This window comes from Enhydra lutris, unplaced genomic scaffold, assembly GCF_002288905.1.
Source record: "Enhydra lutris kenyoni isolate GAN:26980312 unplaced genomic scaffold, ASM228890v2 scaffoldscaffold58, whole genome shotgun sequence".
NCBI lineage: Eukaryota > Metazoa > Chordata > Mammalia > Carnivora > Mustelidae > Enhydra > Enhydra lutris.
In genome coordinates, this window is record NW_019154142.1 from 6,062,123 (window position 1) to 6,080,943 (window position 18,821).

Here is an 18,821-nt window from a genome sequence, read left to right on the forward strand (position 1 = left end):
CTAATTAGTTGTAAACAGAGACAAATTTCACTCTGTGGCTAACTTATTTCTTCTCACCACCTTGAACATGCATTCATAGGGGAAATGGATGGACACACAAGTGATTGTCCAATCTAAGGGGAAAATAGAGCGTCCGATGCTATGTCCTACTGCTGACAAATCAGAAGGTTTATCTTTGGTTTATAAAGAACAAGATATCCATACAGGTCTATTTTGTACAAAGACCTTGAGTAAGCATTCAGGGCAAAAGTCAAAGACAACAAATCTGTTTTGGACTCTCAATGAACTTCTTTGGTATTTTTCTGTAATTTGATAATTATGTCACTTAAAATTATTTGAGAGGAGGGGCACCTGGATGTCTCAGTGGGTTAAGCCTCTGCCTTCGGCTCAGGTCATGATCTCAGGGTCCTGGGATCGAGCCCCACATTGGGCTCTCTGCTCAGCAGGGAGCCTGCTTCCCCCCCACCCAACCCCGCTTGCCTTTCTGCCCACTTGTGATCTCTGTCTGTCAAATAAATAATAAAAAATAAAATCTTTGAAAAATAAAATAAAATTGAGAAGAAAAAAAATATTCTATGAGAGTATAAAACCACTCTGTAACACGTTGGGTTGGCTCCTTGAGCCCGAGGCTATAGCCAAGGTGAGTTGCTGTCCCATAGAGTTGCTGTCTCTGAGCTTCCCATAGAGTTATTTCAACTTCTGCATTCCTTCAGGTTGTTCTGTTGCTAGTTGTTTCCTTCAGAAACATTCTGAGAACCTACTATTTGCCCTGTAATGTGCTAGATTCTAGAGATATGAAGATGAATTAAACATAGCTCTTTAAGGAGCCATCAGTCAGGTGCGGAAGGCTGATGTATAATCCAATATTTGAGTTATCATGAAATTTGTGGTAATTAGATATGTACAAGGTGTAGGAATTCCACCTACCGTTAGGGTTCTCAGCTCTGCATGGAAAATGAGACAAAGTGTCCCAGAGGAGAGACAGGCAAGTGAAGGACGTCTATAGCTCTGTGGAAGTCCCATCCTTGCCCTTCACTGAAGATTTCCTCCATTTTCTTCAGAATTTATTCTGGAGGATACACATCTACAAGGAGTACTAAAACTCCTCTGATACAGGAATGTATACAGTGTCATTAGAGGACAAGCTGCCACTCTGGGATTGTGGAGGACTCTAATGACATTTTAACATCAAATATCTCATCAGATCATCTTTCTCAAGAGAACAGAGACCTGTATAGGAAACCTTTTGACCTTTCATCAGTTTTGATGGTCTCTGTGAGTAGTTAGACTATTTTTAAAAAGTAGATAGGTTGAACCTAAAACTGCTCTAAAAATAAATAAATAAATAACAACCTTAAAAAAAAAAAAAGTAGCCAGATAAAGAGATCTACTCCTTTATGTCATTTGCTCATTTTTAATAATTTATCTTTGTTTTCATTTGCAATTCTTTATGTGTTCTGAATATGAGTCCTAGATGTATTGCAACTACCTTTTGCAAATATCTTCTATTCTGAATAATAAGAGTTAATTTTAATGAAGTCCAACTGATTAATTTTTCTTTCATAGTTAGTGCTTCCTGTTTCAGAAATCTTTGGCTGTCCAAGGTCAGGAGGATATATATATTATTAGGTTTTCTTCTGTAAATTTTGCTTTGCCTTTCATATTTAGATCTAAGGTTCATTTTGAATTAATTTTGTGTATGCAAAAAATATATCCAAATGGCCAATAAGCATGTAAAAATGTACTCAACACCATTAGTTATCAGAAAAATACAAATTAAAACCACAACATGAGGAAGGGGATGAAGTATAAACTTCCAGTTATGCAAGAAGTCAAGGGGATGAAAAGTACAGCATAAGGAATGTACTCAATAATATAATGACTTTGTGTGGTGACAGATGGTAACTACATTTATCATGGTGAGCATTTTGTAATCTATTTAATTGTAGAACAACTATGTTGTACACCTGAAACTCTTATAATATTTTATGTTAACTATACTTCAATAACAATTATAATACATACATACGTACATATTTTACATGGATTTTTTTTAAAAACCACAACATGACGATCATGATTAATTTTTTTCTAATATGGATATCCAGTTATGTTCCAGCACCATTTATTGTAAAGACCAACTTTTCCTCACTATCATAAATCAAGTGGCCTTATCTGTGTGGTCTATTTCTGGACACTCCATTCTGTTCCATGGACCTATTTTTCTATCTGCTTTCCAATACCACACATATTAACTGCTGTAGCTTTGTAATAAATCTTGAAATCTGGAAAGAGGACTCCTTCAATAGCTTGTTTCTCCTGTCACTGCATCCTTCCCTGTGTAATACGTTGTTTTGTTCTTACTTTTCCAAGAGTATCTTGACTATTATACATCCTTTTTACTTCCACATGAATTTTAGAATCAACTTTCACTACATACACACACACACACACACACACACACACACACACTTACTTGCTGGGGTTTTGATTGGGTTGCAATGAATCTGTAAATAAATTTGATGAGAGCTACCATCTTCACAATATTGGGTCTTCTAATCCATGAAAATAGAATAACCTTACTTTGGCGCCTGGGTGACTCAAGATGGTTTAAGGTCTGCCTTCGTCTCACGTCATGATCTGCCTTCGTCTCACGTCATGATCTCCAGGTCCTGGGGTCAAGCCCCATGTCTGGCTCCTAGCTCAGCCAGGAGCCTGCTTCTCCCTCTCCCTCTGCCTCTCCCCTTGCTTGTGGTCCTTTTGTCACTGTCTCTCAAATGAATAAATAAAATCTTTAAAGAAGAAGAATAGCCTTACTTTATCTCGGTCTTTAATTTCTCCCAGCATTGTTTTGTAGTTTTCAGTGTTGAAGTCTTCAGTATCCCTCATTAGGTTTATTTTTAGGTATTTGATGTATTTTGATGCTATTTTAGATACTGTTGTGGTCCTATTTTATTTTTCAATTGTTGTTTCAGTAATCATTTTTATCCTGTTTTTCTATTGTACCTCCCGCTAAATTTCGTACTCTGATGTGAAGGTCATAGCCTACATGCAGAACAGGTATGAATAATGCATTTATGCATAATGTATGATCCTGTCCAGGAAAAGTGAAAAGGTTTTATTTCATTTGCAAACTGGACAGTTAGGCATGGCTCCCTGGAGTCATGGGTTAAGAAAGATTCTGAAATACATCTGTGTATTAGCTCCTTTTAGCATTTTTTAGAATTGCAGTTTAACAATATTTTGAAACCTTAAAAATACAGAAATAATGACAGGTGTCATTTCTACCAAAGAGAAAGAAGAGTCACTCCCTTGCAGTGGAGAATGCACAGAAATTTTTCCACACTCAATCATTTGCACTTTGACCTGGTTTCTGCCCTGACCAAGTTACAGAGCCCACAATAGAAGCAGAGGCGGGGGAGGACACAGGGAACTTCCTTCTGCTTCTATTGCTCTGCACAGTTGTGTTAACTGAAGCTCTTACATAGACGTATGCCAAAGGTATTTGCCCCGTACCTCACAGAAAAATGTCAAGGGGACAACACCAAGGGAAGTGAGGCTTTTGTGTCAAACCTGCCCGTGTATGTTTTCTAGCCCATGAGCTATCCAGCGGCGCATCGTGACCACGGCCTATTTCTCTAGTCACGGCAGCCTTCTCAGTGTGATACGTCATTTTGGCTCTGCTTCCCTCATGACATGGTTTTTTCTCTAAAACCTCTCCATGTCTGTCCTTGTATCTGTGTTCTTCACACGGTAATTGTGTTTTTCTGTGCCTCCCATGTCTCTCTGTGTCATGCACTCCCAGGCTGTGTCATGATTCTCCCAGTCTCTTCTCTCAGTCCCTCTCTGTCTAGATACATTTCACAGCAATAAATACTTGGATGTACAAGTGATAAACATACGTCCGTGTGTATATCTGTACATACATATATGTATATCTTTATTTATGTATTCACAAATGGTAAAATTAAAAGTAATCATGGAATAGCATAGAATAAGGGAATCCAGGAATAGCATGTTTAAGTACAGGGGGGAAATTTTTATTAAGTTAAAAATCACAAAAGGATAAAAGGATGAATAGTGCATGAAAATTTATACTATTTTTCTAAATATTATTTTCTCCCAGTCATCCCTCCCCTGAGGATGTCCGAAGAAAATGCCACTTTATTTTCATCTGAGAACCCACTTCCATGGCTCTGGTGACAGCAGGGCCAGACACAGACCATGCACCAAGGCTCCCCTGGGGCCCCCTCCCTACCACTTGTCCCACTAGGCTCAGAGTCCTTCCACTCCTCTGCTGGGCCATACACTCTGAAATTCTTTCAGATATGAAATCTTAAGGAAGGTTCCCCCTTCTCGACACAGTGATCTCAACTGGGGAAACTTTCTCAATAGATTCCTGCATTGAAGCTGTTTTGCTGCTACTTCCAAAACCTGTATCCTGGGGCACCTGGGTGGCTCAGTGGGTTAAAGCCTCTGCCTTCAGCTCAGGTCATGATCCCAGAGTCCTGGGATCAGGCCCCACTGCGGCAGGCTCTCTGCTCAGCAGGGATCCTGCGTCCCCCCCCTCTCTCTCTCTGCCTGCCTCTCTGCCTACTTGTGATCTCTGTCTGTCAAATAAATAAAATCTTAAAAACAAAACAAAACAAAAACCTGTATCCTCAGGGACCCAAGTCCTCACCTCCCAAAACTTTCCTGTCCTCAGCATTGAAATGCCCAGGCCTGAGTGCCTTGTGCACCTGCCCCCCACCCGGAGTCAGTGACCTCGCTCCCTGAGGCAGTGGATGTGCCCATAGTGTTTCACTTCTTCCTTCTGTCACTTGAGATAAAGTCACTTGAGATAAAGTCAGAAAGACAGATTCCACATTTGGACTGCACAAGCACAGTGGAAAAACTCTTAAAGCAAAAGTTTAGTAGAGAGGCTACTTAATAATGATTCTCTCTATAAAAACAAACAAACAAACATGAAAATAATAATTTTAGGACAAAGGTCAAAAAGTATTTACAATAAATATGACCTAATGATTCCTTATACAAGGATTTCTTACAAACCAAGAAAAATGGAATACCCTAATATAAAAGCAGGAAAAAGATATAGATGGATTGTTTCATCAAAGAAGAAATGCAAATGATTAATTGAAATTTTTAATATTCAAATTCCAAGAAAAATATGAAACTTAAGACAGTGGGATATAAGTTCTTACCTATCAAATTGCCAAAGATTTTTAAAAAACATGTAACAATCCGTACCAGGAAGGCTATAATGAGATAGTCACATAGGAGAAGTGAAAATTGATACTGATGTTTTGGAAGCAATGTGACAATGTGAGTGAAAGACCTTTAAAATATTTGTTCCTTTATGAGCCTAAAAACACATCTTCTAGGAATCTAACCTAAAAACACAACATTTAGGCATAGATTTGCATATATAGATGTTTATCACAGTGTTATATTAAAATTATAAATTATGTAAATATTTACCAGTGAGAGAATGATTAAACAGATTAAGAGCTATTCATTTGATGAACTACTATGAAGGCATTAATTTTTTTCAAAAAAAATTGGAATGAGATTGAGAAATCATAAATTATCTCTCCGTGTTGCTTTTATTTTCATATCTTTGCAACTGGACGGTAAAATTTTCATTAACCATTTATACTTCCTTTTTTCAGTTTTATTGCGTTGTATTTGACATATAACATTATATTAGTTTAAGGTGTATAACATAATTATATGTGTATATATTGTGAAATGTTTAACACAATAATTTTAGTTAACACTCATCACTTCACATACTTAGTTTTGTGTATGTGTGATTGTAATTTCTAAGATCTACTCTCATAGTATCTTCCAAATGTACAATATAGTATTGTTAACTGTAGTCAAACCATGCCAAATATTATGCCCCAGGGACCTATTTATCTTATAACTAAAAATTTGTACCTTTTGCCCACCTCCACCCATTCTCCCCCCCCCCACCCCTGCCTCTGGCAACCACCAATCTGTTCTCTGTTTCTGTGTGTTCGATTTTTTTAGATTCTACATATAAGTGAGATTATACAGTATTTGTCTTTCTCTGACTTATTTCATTTTTTTTACTTATTTCATTTATATTTCTTTTTTATAGCTTTTTCTTTTTCCCCTTAATTCTCTTAAACATTTCAAAGTGCTTAAAAAAATTTTTTAAAGACTCTTCAATCTGAAACTAATGATACACTTTACATTAACTAATTGAATTTAAAGAGTTCAAAGTTAAAAGAATTTAAAAAAAAAGACTCTTCATTCAGATGGAAATTCATAAAGTAAGGAATCTTAAGTTCTGCAGAGGCCAGTGAGTTATACCCATTCTTGTGACATCTCTTCCCCTCTGGCTTCAAGTATCACGTGATTATATGATGACACACAAACTTGAACTTCTCAGAGCTGGTGTATTCCCAGGTCCACATTACCAATTTCTATATTTGCACTGAAGCCCTCGCTACTGCACTGCCTGAAGGGGGGGATGGGAGCAGAGTTTAGCAGAACTCCCTAAGCACCAGCAAGGTCTGTTTTGACCCGATTCCTTCCTATTGTTTTTAGTAACCATGTCAGTACCTTCTCAGCTCTCACACTGAGGGATGGAAAGCAAAAGGGAGGTGAATAGTGTTGTCACTAAAACAGGCAAACTGGACTGGGCCCTTGCTACTCAAAGAGTGGTTCACGGACTACTGCCATCTCGGAACATGTTCCAAATGCATACTCCTGGGACCAAGACCTCCTAAATCAGGGTCTGAATTCTATACAGAATAACAGATAACAAAAATATACTGTTCATTTATTTAATAAAGGCTTTTGCTTACCATTCTTCATTTTTAAAACTTAGCTTTATTGCTTTAAAATTAAGTGTCTTTTTTACAACTATCATATGATCTCCCTGATATGAGGAAGTGGAGATGCAACATGGGGGGCTCGGGGGGTAGGAAAAGAATAAATGAAACAAGATGGGATCGGGAGGGAGACAAACCATAAGTGACTCTTAATCTCACAAAACAAACTGAGGGTTGCTGGGGGGAGGGGGGGTCCAGAGAGGGGGGTGGGGTTATGAACATTGGGGAGGGTATGTGCTATGGTGAGTGCTGTGAAGTATGTAAACCTGGCGATTCACAGACCTGTACCCCTGGGGATAAAAATACATTATATGTTTATAAAAAATTTTTAAAAATTAAAATTAAAATTAAGTGTCTTTTTAAAAATTAAGTGACTCTTTTTTTTCTTTTGAGTCCAAAGAATTCAAAAGATAATTGGTTAGGGTCTGCAAAAACAATATATCAAAGTAGTATCCTTGACTTCTCTGGCTATGATGGTAATATCAGTATGTCATTTTTCACAGGTAGCTGAAGAAAACATGAATAGGTTTTCTGGTGCCCCGAAGTTTGGAGGATGGATACTGGACAACTGCCCCGTTATAAAAGAACTGTGGATAGTCTTAGTCGAGAAAGGAATTATACCTGATTTAGTAATCTGTTTATCAGATACAGAAAACAATGGTTGGTAAATATTTATCATGTAAATCCGAAAGTGAGGTTTTTATTGCTGATAATATGTTTAGTTAAAATACAAAATAGAAAACTCTTCACTCTCCCACGGTACAAATACCACCCCAGCAATCCCTTCACAATCTAGAGGTACACAAAATGAGGCAACCATTCACCGTGTAGATGGCCAGGAATGGCATGCTGGATCAGGACCTTACGATTCTTCTTTGGAGGTGGGACTTTAACATCCCATTCTCAGCACTCTAACTTCTAAATGAAAATTATATAAGGCTGAGAGTAAAGACTGTATATTAGTCCTTATACACCTCAAATGGGATATATTAAATACATAAAGATAGCAAAACTAAATTTTAATTATTCTGTCACTTTGAAAAAAGCTATAATAATTAAAACAGTATGATGCTGGCATAAAAACAGACACCTAGGCCAATGGAACAAAGTAGAGAGCCTAGAAAATACACCCAGACCTATATAGTCAAATAATCTTTGACATAGGAGCCAAGAATATTCTGTCATCTTGCCTTTTAAGGAAATATATTTCAAAAGAGAGTTTCCAGGGGGAAAGTATGATACACCACTTCTTTTTGTGTTTTAGTTATTTTTACCATGCTGATGTTCACATTTTAGAAAGGATTTCAGATAGTCTCAATATTTTAAAGAACCTGGACTCTATATAAATAAATGCTTAAAGGGAAATATATTTGGATATAGGCAGGAACAATATTCTGTCATTAATTTCCAAAGTTTCTCACTATATTTTATAGAGCTTCAAAATTAATGTTATTCTCTTTATCTGTATTTCAGGGAAATATTTACTTAATAGACTGTATTTAGAGAATAAGACTGAAGTTGACTCTAAGATTTTAGAAAGATTATTAGATGATCTACAAAAGAAAAAAAAAAGAGGAAGAAGCAGCAAGGTAAAACATGCCTGGCATCATAAACAAGTTAATGAAGCTTTTATAGCTATTAAATATCTACTTACAAGTTACATTTATGAAATGTCTTGAATATCAAAACAGTGGTCTACTAAGTAGATCCAATGCTAATTAAGCCTAAGAAAAAGAGTGGGTTTACAAATATTTCAATGTCTGAAGTACTGAGTTGTGGATATTTTCATGGCCCCAAATCAAACTATTGTAGAACAAATGTCTACTCACAAAAGACACTGTAAAAAAAAAAATGAGCACAGGTAAGATTTTTTTTTTTTAAAGATTTTATTTATTTATTTGACAGACAGAGATCACAAGTAGGCAGACAGGCAGGCAGAGAGAGAGAGAGGGAAGCAGGCTCCCTGCTGAGCAGAGAGCCCGATGCGGGGCTGGATCCCAGGACCCTGAGATCATGACCCGAGCCGAAGGCAGTGGCTTAACCCACTGAGCCCCCCAGGTGCCCTAAGATTTTTTTTTTTTACCATATTTATCTGTGACTTTAATAATTTTGCTGACCAGTATCCACAAATTGAAGAAATAATACAATAATAAGGAAATGAAAGGGATGCCTGGGTGGCTCAGTGGGTTAAGCTTCCATTTTGGCTTAGGTCATGATCTCAGGGCTGTGAGAGCCCCACTCCATCCCACCCAACCCCATACCCCAGTCATCAAGTCCACCTTGGCTCTGCACTCAGCAGGAAGTCTCTGAAATTCTCTTACAGGCTTTCCCTCTGACCCTGCCCCTGCTCACACTCTGTCTCTCTAAAATAAAATCTTAAAAGAAAAGAAAGAATGGCTTATTATTGTTTTCCTGACATATCTCCTATAAGAAGTGTAGTAATGTCTTTTGAAGAGAATAGAAATAACTAGATTTTCACAGGATGGGGGAAAGGATGCCAAGAACACTGAATATGGAGAATGACAGACTATAAAATAGTCAGGAAAACTGCCCCAGAGTGGGCAGCTGATATGAATGGGCTCTACGTAACTCATCCCCTGTTGGTGAATACTTGATACAGTTTTTTTATATTATTTTTAAAAGAGGCAATCAACATTCTTATACATGTTTCTTTGTGCAATAGTATGCCGATTCCTGAGAGCTAAATTCCTAGTATAGAATTTCTAGGTCAAAGGTATACACATTTTAATTTTTAATAAATATTACTTTTCTCCATCACTTTACTAGCTTTCCTTATACCTGTCTGTCTTCACCATTAAGTCAGGCTTAGTGCTGCAACCCTAATGAAAAACAGATTCCCTCTAGACAATTAAGTTTTCATATCTCATGTCTTTTCAAATTTCATTATTACTGTGTTGAAAAGAAAAATCAGGAAATAATTTTTCTGATTACAAAGATAATTATCTATTTATTCAATATAGAAAAAATTTTAATGTAAAAAATAATAAGTAAAAGTAAAAACTCTCATAATGCCAGCATCCAAAGATAATTACTATTAACAGTTTATGCTTCTGGGCTTTTGATCATTATTTATATAAACTTCAAATACAAAATTAAAATTGTATTATACATAGCCTTGTATTACACTTTTTTGTCACTTAACTTTTTTTTGTGAACATTTCTGATTTATTCAGAAGAAAATGGTACAACTTCTCCCATTTACCTTTTTAGCTTAGACAATCTTTAATGAATTTTAACAGATTTCTTTTTTTTTTTTTTTTTTCAAGTAGGCAGAGAGGCAGGCAGAGAGAGAGGAAGGGAAGCAGGCTTCCTGCTGAGCAGAGAGCCCGATGCGGGGCTCGATCCCAGGACCCGAAGGCAGCGGCTTAACCCACTGAGCCACCCAGGCGCCCCTAACAGATTTCTTAATTAATAGCCAAAACTTTTTAAAGTATAACATTGCAACGTTTCTTAACCAAAAAGGGAAAAACAGAAAACCCTGAAATTAAGTGGCTTTAATATGAGCAAATTAAACATTTACATTGTAAAGTTAAAGAGTATAATGAACATTATGCAAAATTTACTCAATTTTTAACCACTATAAGCCTTAAACCCTAGAATATTGTAAAATATCTGAATTTCCAAAGATGATTAAATTTTGGACATTTTCATTTCAGAAAAGCCACTGAAGAAGCATTGAGAATAGAAGAAGACCAAAGGCTTTTGGAAGATATGAGTGAGAAATCAAAAGGCAAACACAGATTTACATCATTACTAATGCGTCATTTAATTTTGTACCTTACTGCAGGCAACTGCAGTATTTCAAGCGAATTACAGAGAGCGTGACCGTATTTCCCAGTTTGCCCATGAGAGTCTAGGTCTATGCTATGCCTATGGTACTGAAATATTTATTTGACCCACTTTCATGCTCAGTGTTCCAATTTGGAAAATAAATTGTGTGGTCACTAGAGTAATGGAGTCCTAGGAAAAGAGCTCCGACAGACACCTACGTGTGCTCCCTCTTGGGATCCACAATAGACAGCTTATGCCACGTGTCTTAAAATGGCTTCCCTGGTCACATAGGACACACGAATGTTGGAATTACTTCTAGTATAAGGATCCTGCAGGAATTGAGAAAACAGCATCTCCTGCTATACCTGTTGTCTTTGAACTTAAACTTTCATCTCTGTTATAAAAGAACTTACTCCAACAGTTTCTTTTAAGACCGAAGTTCTTAACCTGGAGTTCACGGATAAAATACAGAGATCTGTGAACTTGAATGGGAAAATAATTACAACTTTATTTTCACTAACCTTAACCTGGAATTTAGTATTTCCTTCACTTAATAATTAATATAGGCAACGAACCATAATAATATTAGTAGTATCTTGATTTTCTTACCAATAGAAACTAAGATATTTTCATATCACGTTACAGTTTTATATATCCTGTGTATGCTTAATCACGATTCCCAAAATGATGGTAATTAGACCAGCTGCTAGTTCTTGTTATGTAATGCATTAGTAAAGATGCACAAATTTCCTACAGCACAAAATTTATTTTGAGATCTTCATAACTGCATTTCAATATAATTGGTTTCTTTTGTATTTTATTTTATGGGATTGAAAGCATTATTCTAAGGAGTGTCCATAACTTTCACCATACTGCCAAAAGGGTCCATGACTCAAAAGAGTGAAAAGTATTTCAGTTTTCCTTTGTTGACAACAAGCCACCCCAAAACTGTAAAACAACTACGGTTTTTATTCTGTACACGTTTCTGTGGGTCGGGACTTAATACAGGGCTTATCTCTGCTCCCTGAGGAGTTCAGTTCAGGCTTTGAATGGCCAGCTGGGAAGCCAGTCCTCCAGCCCCAAGCGAGCCTTCAGGGACTACAACCCTGACTGACATCTTCATTTGACTACATGAGAGACCCAGAGCCAGAAGCACCAATTAAGCTACTCCCAAATTCCTGACCCCAGAAACTGCAAGGATGATATGTGGTTACTGTTGCTTTAATCACTAAATTTTGGAGTAATTTATTATGAAGCAATAGATACTTTGTAAAAATCACAGGTAGTGTAAGGGTCTTAGAACACCTTTCAGGCCATCTGTGATTTTTCTGGTATACAGATTATCCATTAGAATTTTAGAAGAATATTAGAACTTTTTACACCTCTCTGCATCATTATAGAAACTCTGTTTATTTGTATGTTACATAAAGTACCTAATATGGATAAGAATTAAAAATAATTTATATGTATGCATATTGGAAGTATTTTTTTTTTTTTACTATGAGAGATACATTGTGAGTTTTTGCTGTACAGCACATAACTTCATTCCAAACCCTAGTAGGATTCAGCAAATGCTGCTACTTCCTTGTGTGTATCACCATCATTCCTCTATATGACACAAGAGTCACCCCAGTGTAAGTCACATACTTAGAAGCTACATGTACTGTAGTCCTGGTGTAGACCCAGAACATTTTTCTTTTTTTTAGGTATGTTTTGCCTTTCTTCTTCTTTTTTTTTTTCTTTTTTAAGACTCTTTCATTATTATAGGGGTGTCCTGGGGGGCTCAGTTGTTAAGTGGCTGCCTTCCGCTCTGGTCATGATCCCAGAGTCCTGGGATCAAGCCCTGCATCTGGACTCCCTGCTCAGTGGGGAGGCTGCTTCCCCCTCTCCCTCTACTCCTCCACCCCTACCCCCCACCCCCTACCCCCGTGGTGTGTGTGTGTCTCTTTCTCTTTCTCTTAAATAAATAAATAATAATAATTTTTTTTTTATAAGATTTTTATTTATTTATTTGACAGAGAAAGACACAGCAAGAGAGGGAACACAAGCAGGGGGAGTGGGAGATCAGGACGTGGGCTCATGACCTGAGAGGCTTAACAGACTGCCCCACCCAGGCATGCCAAGAACACTAAATTGCTTTGCTCTGGGTGTTTTAATCATGCAGATTCAGATCAAAATTCGGATGCCAGGGGCACCTGGGTGGCTCAGTGGGTTAAAGCCTCTGCCTTCGGCTCAGGTCACGATCTCAGGGTCCTGGGATCGAGCCCCGCATCGGGCTCTCTGCTCAGCGGGGAGCCTGCTTCCTCCTCTCTCTCTGCCTGCCTCTCTGCCTACTTGTGATCTGTCTGTCAAATAAATAAATAAAATCTTTAAAAAAAAAAAAAATTCGGATGCCAAAGACTATCATACCGATAGTCTTGGAAGGTACTCACTGGAGGGAGTAATTTCCACAGGAGTCCAGAAAACAAGCTCATTTTTTTTTTCATATAATTTGCATAGAAATATCTTGTTTTTCAATTTCATGAATATATTAAAAGGAATAGCAGAGATAGTTTTTTTGACATCATTCACCCCATGTTCTTCCCGAAAGACTTCCATGCAACTATATAAAGCTTGGTATTGTGCTTTTAAAATTTACACTTGACATACTGATCAATGTGTTCCATTATTTGTAATTAGGTATAAGAAAATCCATCATTGTGCATTAAATTTAGCCCCATGCTGCCAAATGGAAATACAATGCAAGCCACATACATTCTAGTAGCTGCCTAAAAAGTGAAAAGAAACAGGTGAAATTAATTGTATTTATTTAATATACTATATCCAAAATATTATTTTAACAATCAGTACAAAAAATACTGAATATATTTCACGTTTGGTTTTTCTAAATCCATTGTGTTTTCATACTTTCAGCACATCTCAATTTGGATTAGCTTCATTTCAATGGCTCCATATCAGACAGTGTTGTTCTATCCATATTCTTATTGAATGGACTTTGGGGCTGTTTCCAGTTTCCGTTAAAACCTTTAGGCTGCTAATCCCATAGGGCTCTGAGCACACGTACTGCACACTGTGGCTACATTTGGATAGACGAAATACGCAGACAAAGTATCTGTCTGTCCCATCAAACCCCATGCTCCAGGAGGGCAGGGCCATTCCTTATTCTTTGTTTTGGTCTCAGCACTGATCAGAATATCTAGCACCCAATGAAATATTTGTTGACCTAAACCAAATAAAAATTTATTTCTCCTCATTTTTTTCTAGAAGTAGAAGAGGCTGAACTGGAGGCTGACGAGGTGATTGAAATTGAGGAGCCTGACGTTCAGGAAGGTTCTGAGGCCTTGGAGGTAGCCGAGGACACCAAGGGATCCTTACCTGAGGAGTCTGAAGCACCTGAGGTCCCTGAAACAGAACCTGAATCAGGTTAGACTCTGTTGAGGGCCGTGTCCCTCCTTCCACTCCCGTCTATTGGGTGTGTCTGTGTGTGCACACATGTGTGTATTTGTCTTTTCTATGTTAACAAAATGGCAGCAGGTGAAGAATGGTGACAGGAGCTCCCAGAGAGCAGCCATTTAGTTCAAATCAGTTGGTTTGTAGTGTGGTAGGAAAGCCAGGTTTCCACCCTGGTACTGGCACTCAGGACCAGGGCCAGCCATGTAATCTGTGAGTCACATGGTTCAAAAAGCAGGAAAAAGTGCTTTTAAACATACTAAAATATAAAGCATTTTCTTTTCTTCCATGGCCTCTCTCTCAGTTTGTCATGGTGCTTTTTATCTGCTAATTAATCTTATTCTAAGTAGACAAAAATTTTAAATTTTATCCACTGGCATGAATTTTACTGTTTGTCTTTATGCTATACAATGCTATTTTGAAATGCAAATATAAAAGCATTTAACACATATGTGGAATCACCATAATTACACAATTTGTATTTTGCAGCTTAGACATACATTGCCTTTCATTCTTTTTTGGGGGGGGAGTGAGAGGGAGTACAGGAGCAGTGGAGGGAGGGGCAGAGGGAGGAGAGAGAATCTTAAGCAGGCTCCATGCTTAGCTCTTAAGCAGACCCCAACACCCAGACTCCCCTTACATGCATTTCATTGTACATTCAGCTTCATGCACAAAACTAGCTGAGCTTTTAACTTCACTTCTTAATATGCACATAAGTTCTAGCACACTCTCTAACTTTAGCTTCCTAATGGTTAAGGAAAGACTGCAAGATAGGGAACTCTGGATTGCCCTATCTTTTCTTTTCTTTCTGTGTCATCCTTTTCAGCCTAAGTGTTTAGCTAATACAGGAAAGTAACATGAGTAAGAAAGGTTCCTTGGTTATTCATGTCTCTGAATGTTATCACCTTCTTTCAGCATCTGGAGCAAATTCTAGTTTGAAGGGAAAGTGTGGTGTCTCAGGGCTGCCATCATCCTCCCCTGCCCCCACCAGTGGGTCACGCTCCCTCATATGTGGTCCCCTGGAATTCTAGGGTAATGACAGGGCATCAGGAATGTTCATGAGAACGTGAGGGCAAGGGATGGCAAACACATACTGTGCCTATCTCTGCTCACATGCCCTCTCTTTTGTCCCATTGGAGCCCCTCTGGATTTTGCTTACAGAACAGTTCAAAGGTAAAATTACTAAAAATTAAAATGACAGGGAAGAGCATTAGTCTAAGTGTGAGACCATTCTAAGCAAAAGACCTTGTGCAAGTGCACAGGTCCCACACTCATTAAGCCAGCCCTACTGCAGGGGTCCAGTTCTGTGGACTAGTACAGGGCAAGAAGTAGTCTATGGGCAATGAAAGTCACTCTCAGGTCCAGAGAGGATCTTAAAGCAGCAAGATGGGAGGCCCCACTGTGGTGGCGATGAGGCACAAAAATACTTTCAAGCATGATTACTACTAGATTAGAAACTAATCCTACAAACTAGAGGTCTTCAGATACCTGCAGCTAGATGCCAGGCTAGAGCAGTTAAGGGCTGGGAAACTGCTGTTAGCTGTACAAGGACCAGAACTTGTAACCAAAACTTGTAATTACAGTGAGAAATCTCAAGTTCAACACACATCATTTTTACTACAAGATTAGCATTAGCTTTATGGGACAATAAGTATAAAATCAGATACCTTGTGCCAGACAGAGGAGTTAGCAGGATGAAACACACAATTGCCTTTTAGGAGTCCCACAACTCTGTTGACTTGAACTCCTACCTAGAAACTTCATTGTTTTTTTGTTTCTTTGTTGTTGTTGTTTTTTAATTTAAAATCAGTTAATTAGCTTATAGTATATTATTAGCTTCAGAGGTACAGTTTAGCGATTCATAAGTTGTTTATCACACCCAGTGCTCATTATATCATATGCTCTCCTTAATATCCATCATCCAGTTACCCCATCCCCCACCTCCTCACCTCCAGCAACCCTCAATTTGTTTCCTATAGTTAAGAGTCTCTTTTTTTTTTTTTTTAAGATTTTATTTACTTTTTTGACAGCGAGAGACACAGCAAGTGAAAGAACAGAAGCAGGAGGAGTGGAAGAGGTAGAAGCAGGCCTCCCGCTGAGCAGGGAGCCCCATACAGGGCCCTGGGATCATGACCTGAGCCAAAGGCAGATGCTAGTTTAGAGTCTCTTATGGTTTATCTCCCCCTCTGATTTTCTCTTATTTTATTTTTCCCTCCCTTCTCCTATGTTCATCTGTTTTGTTTCTTAAATTCCACATATAAAAGAGATCATATGATATTTGTCTTTCTCTGGTTGACTGATTTCACTTAGCATAATACCCTCTAGCTCCATCCATGTTGTTGTAAATGGTAAGATTTCATTCTTTTTAATAGCTAAGTCATATTCTATTGTACATACATATACCACATTTTCTTTATCCATTCATCTGTCTAGGCCATCTGGGCTCCGTCCATAGTTTGGCTATTGTGGACATTGTTGCTATAAACATTGGGGTGGAGGTGCCCTTTCAAATCACTGTGTTTGCATCCTTTGGATAAATACCTAATAGAGAAATCGCTGGGTTGTAGGGTAGCTCTTTTCTTAACTTTTTGAGGAACCTCCATGCTGTCTTCCAGAATGGCTGCCAAGCTTGCATTCCCACCAACCAGGTAAGAGGGTTCCCCTTTCTCCTCATCCTCACCATCACCAACACCTATTGGTTCCTGACTTATTAATTTTAGCCATTCTGACTGGTGTGACCAGAAACTTCATTGTTTTTTTTCAATACCTAATCAATTTGACTGACAACAATTCTTCTACCCACCTATGTTTTATAAGAAGACAGGCTGTAAAATACCAAAAGAAATAAAAGAAACTGACATCCATTAAATATAACAAATTAAATATAATCCATTAATATTTATCCATTAAATATATCAAACACATCCCCATAGTTCCAATATTCACAATTAGTATTTACAAATGTAACAGGTGTAGGGAACAATTTAGTTTTGTTGCTTTTAATCTGATTATTTCCCCCAGAGAACCTATTCTGGATCTTTTAAAGCTAGTGTCCTACTCTAGTTAGGGTCAATCCTAGATCAATGCTAGACAGTGTAGACATGACTGGGCTTCTCCAGGGCAGGTTCACTTCTGTAAAATGATCTGTTTTGGCCACATTGAACCACATTCTGTTTCACAAAAGGTCTTGCATCTGCTTTAGCCAGTGATTACTTCTTCTATTCAAAGGTCTCTTTTTCCACAAAGTCTTCTCTTCTTTTTTTTTTTTTTAAGATTTTATTGATTTGAGAGAGAGAGAAAGAGAAAGAGCACAAGCAGGCGGAGTAGTAGAGGGGGAGGGGGAGGCAGGCTTCCCGTTGAGCAGGGAGCCCGATATGGGACTTGATTCCAGGACCCTGGGATCATGCCCTGAGCCAAAGGCAGACATCTAACCATCTGAGCCAACCAGGCACCCAAAGTCTTCTCTTCTAAATTACTTAAGGGGGCAATTTTTTTTCACTTAAAACTGCCCTGTCTAATCACAAAAAGACAAAGACCCTATGATTCCACTTATATGGAGTACTTAGAGTAGTCAAAATCATAAAATTAGAAAGTAGAATAGGGGGTGAGAAGTCACTCCCCTTAGGGGGGTGAGAAGAATGGGGAGTTATTATTTAATGAGTACAGAGTTTCTGTTTTACGAGGTGAAAAGAGTTATGGGCTGAAAAGGGGTGACGGTTGCACAACAGTGTGGATGTACTGGATACCACTAAACTGTGTACCTAAAATGGCTAAGATGGTAAATTTTACAGTATATGAATTTACCACATTAAAAAAAAAAAGAAAAAGAAAAAACCGTTCTAACATAAATCCATTACTTTTGGAATTTTTAAATTTTATCCAGAGTACCCAATGGTAAGCAAATGATGGCTGCCAAAGAAATGTCCACATCTTAATTTCTAGAACCTGCAGATGTTACCTCATTTGGAAGAAAGGTCTTTGTAGATGTGACTAAATATCTCAAGACGGGGGGATCATCCAGGCTTATCCACGTGGGCCCAAAATGCCGTCACAAGTGTCTGTATACAAGGGAAGTAGAGGCAGCGTAGACTCACCCTCAGAGCAGAAGGCCATGTGAAGATGGAGGCAGGCATTGCCATGATGCAGCCTCAAGCTAAGAAATGACAGTGGCCCAGAGAAGCCCGAACAGGCTAGAAGTGATTCTCGTCTCACATGGCGGAGGGGGCACAGCCCTGCCAACACCTTGATTTCTGACTTCTGGCCTTCATAGTTGTAAGAGAATACATTTCTATTGGTTTGTTTTATTTATTTTTTAAAAATATTTTATTTATTTATTTGACAGAGAGAGAGACCACAGGTAAGCAGAGAGGCAGGCAGCGGGCTGGAAGTAGGCTCGCCGCTGAGCAGAAAGCCCGATATGGGGTGATCCCAGGACCCTGGGATCATGACCTGAGCCGAAGGCAGAGCACCAACCCACTGAGCCACCCAAGTGCCCCCCCTTTTTTAAATATTTTATTTATTTGACAGACAGAGATTACAAGTAGGCAGAGAGGCAGGCAGAGAGAGAGGAGGAAGCAGGCTCCATGCTGAGCACAGAGCCCCATGTAGGACTCGATCCCAGGACCCTGGAATCATGACTTGAGCCAAAGGCAGAGGCTTAACCCACTGAGCCACCCAGGTGCCCCTTCATCCCGCCCAATTTTAAGGGTTTTA

At 38.4% G+C, this 18,821-nt stretch overlaps 1 protein-coding gene across 1 annotated transcript in view; it reads left to right on the top strand.

The window, feature by feature from the left end:
* Positions 1 to 18,821, top strand: part of LOC111158237 (adenylate kinase 9) — a 117,443-nt gene that overhangs the window by 38,154 nt on the left and 60,468 nt on the right. The window contains 5 exon segments of the mRNA XM_022520156.1: positions 7,370 to 7,526; positions 8,340 to 8,428; positions 8,430 to 8,455; positions 10,544 to 10,617; positions 13,923 to 14,081. Of these exon segments, the coding sequence (XP_022375864.1) occupies positions 7,370 to 7,526; positions 8,340 to 8,428; positions 8,430 to 8,455; positions 10,544 to 10,617; positions 13,923 to 14,081 (505 nt within the window).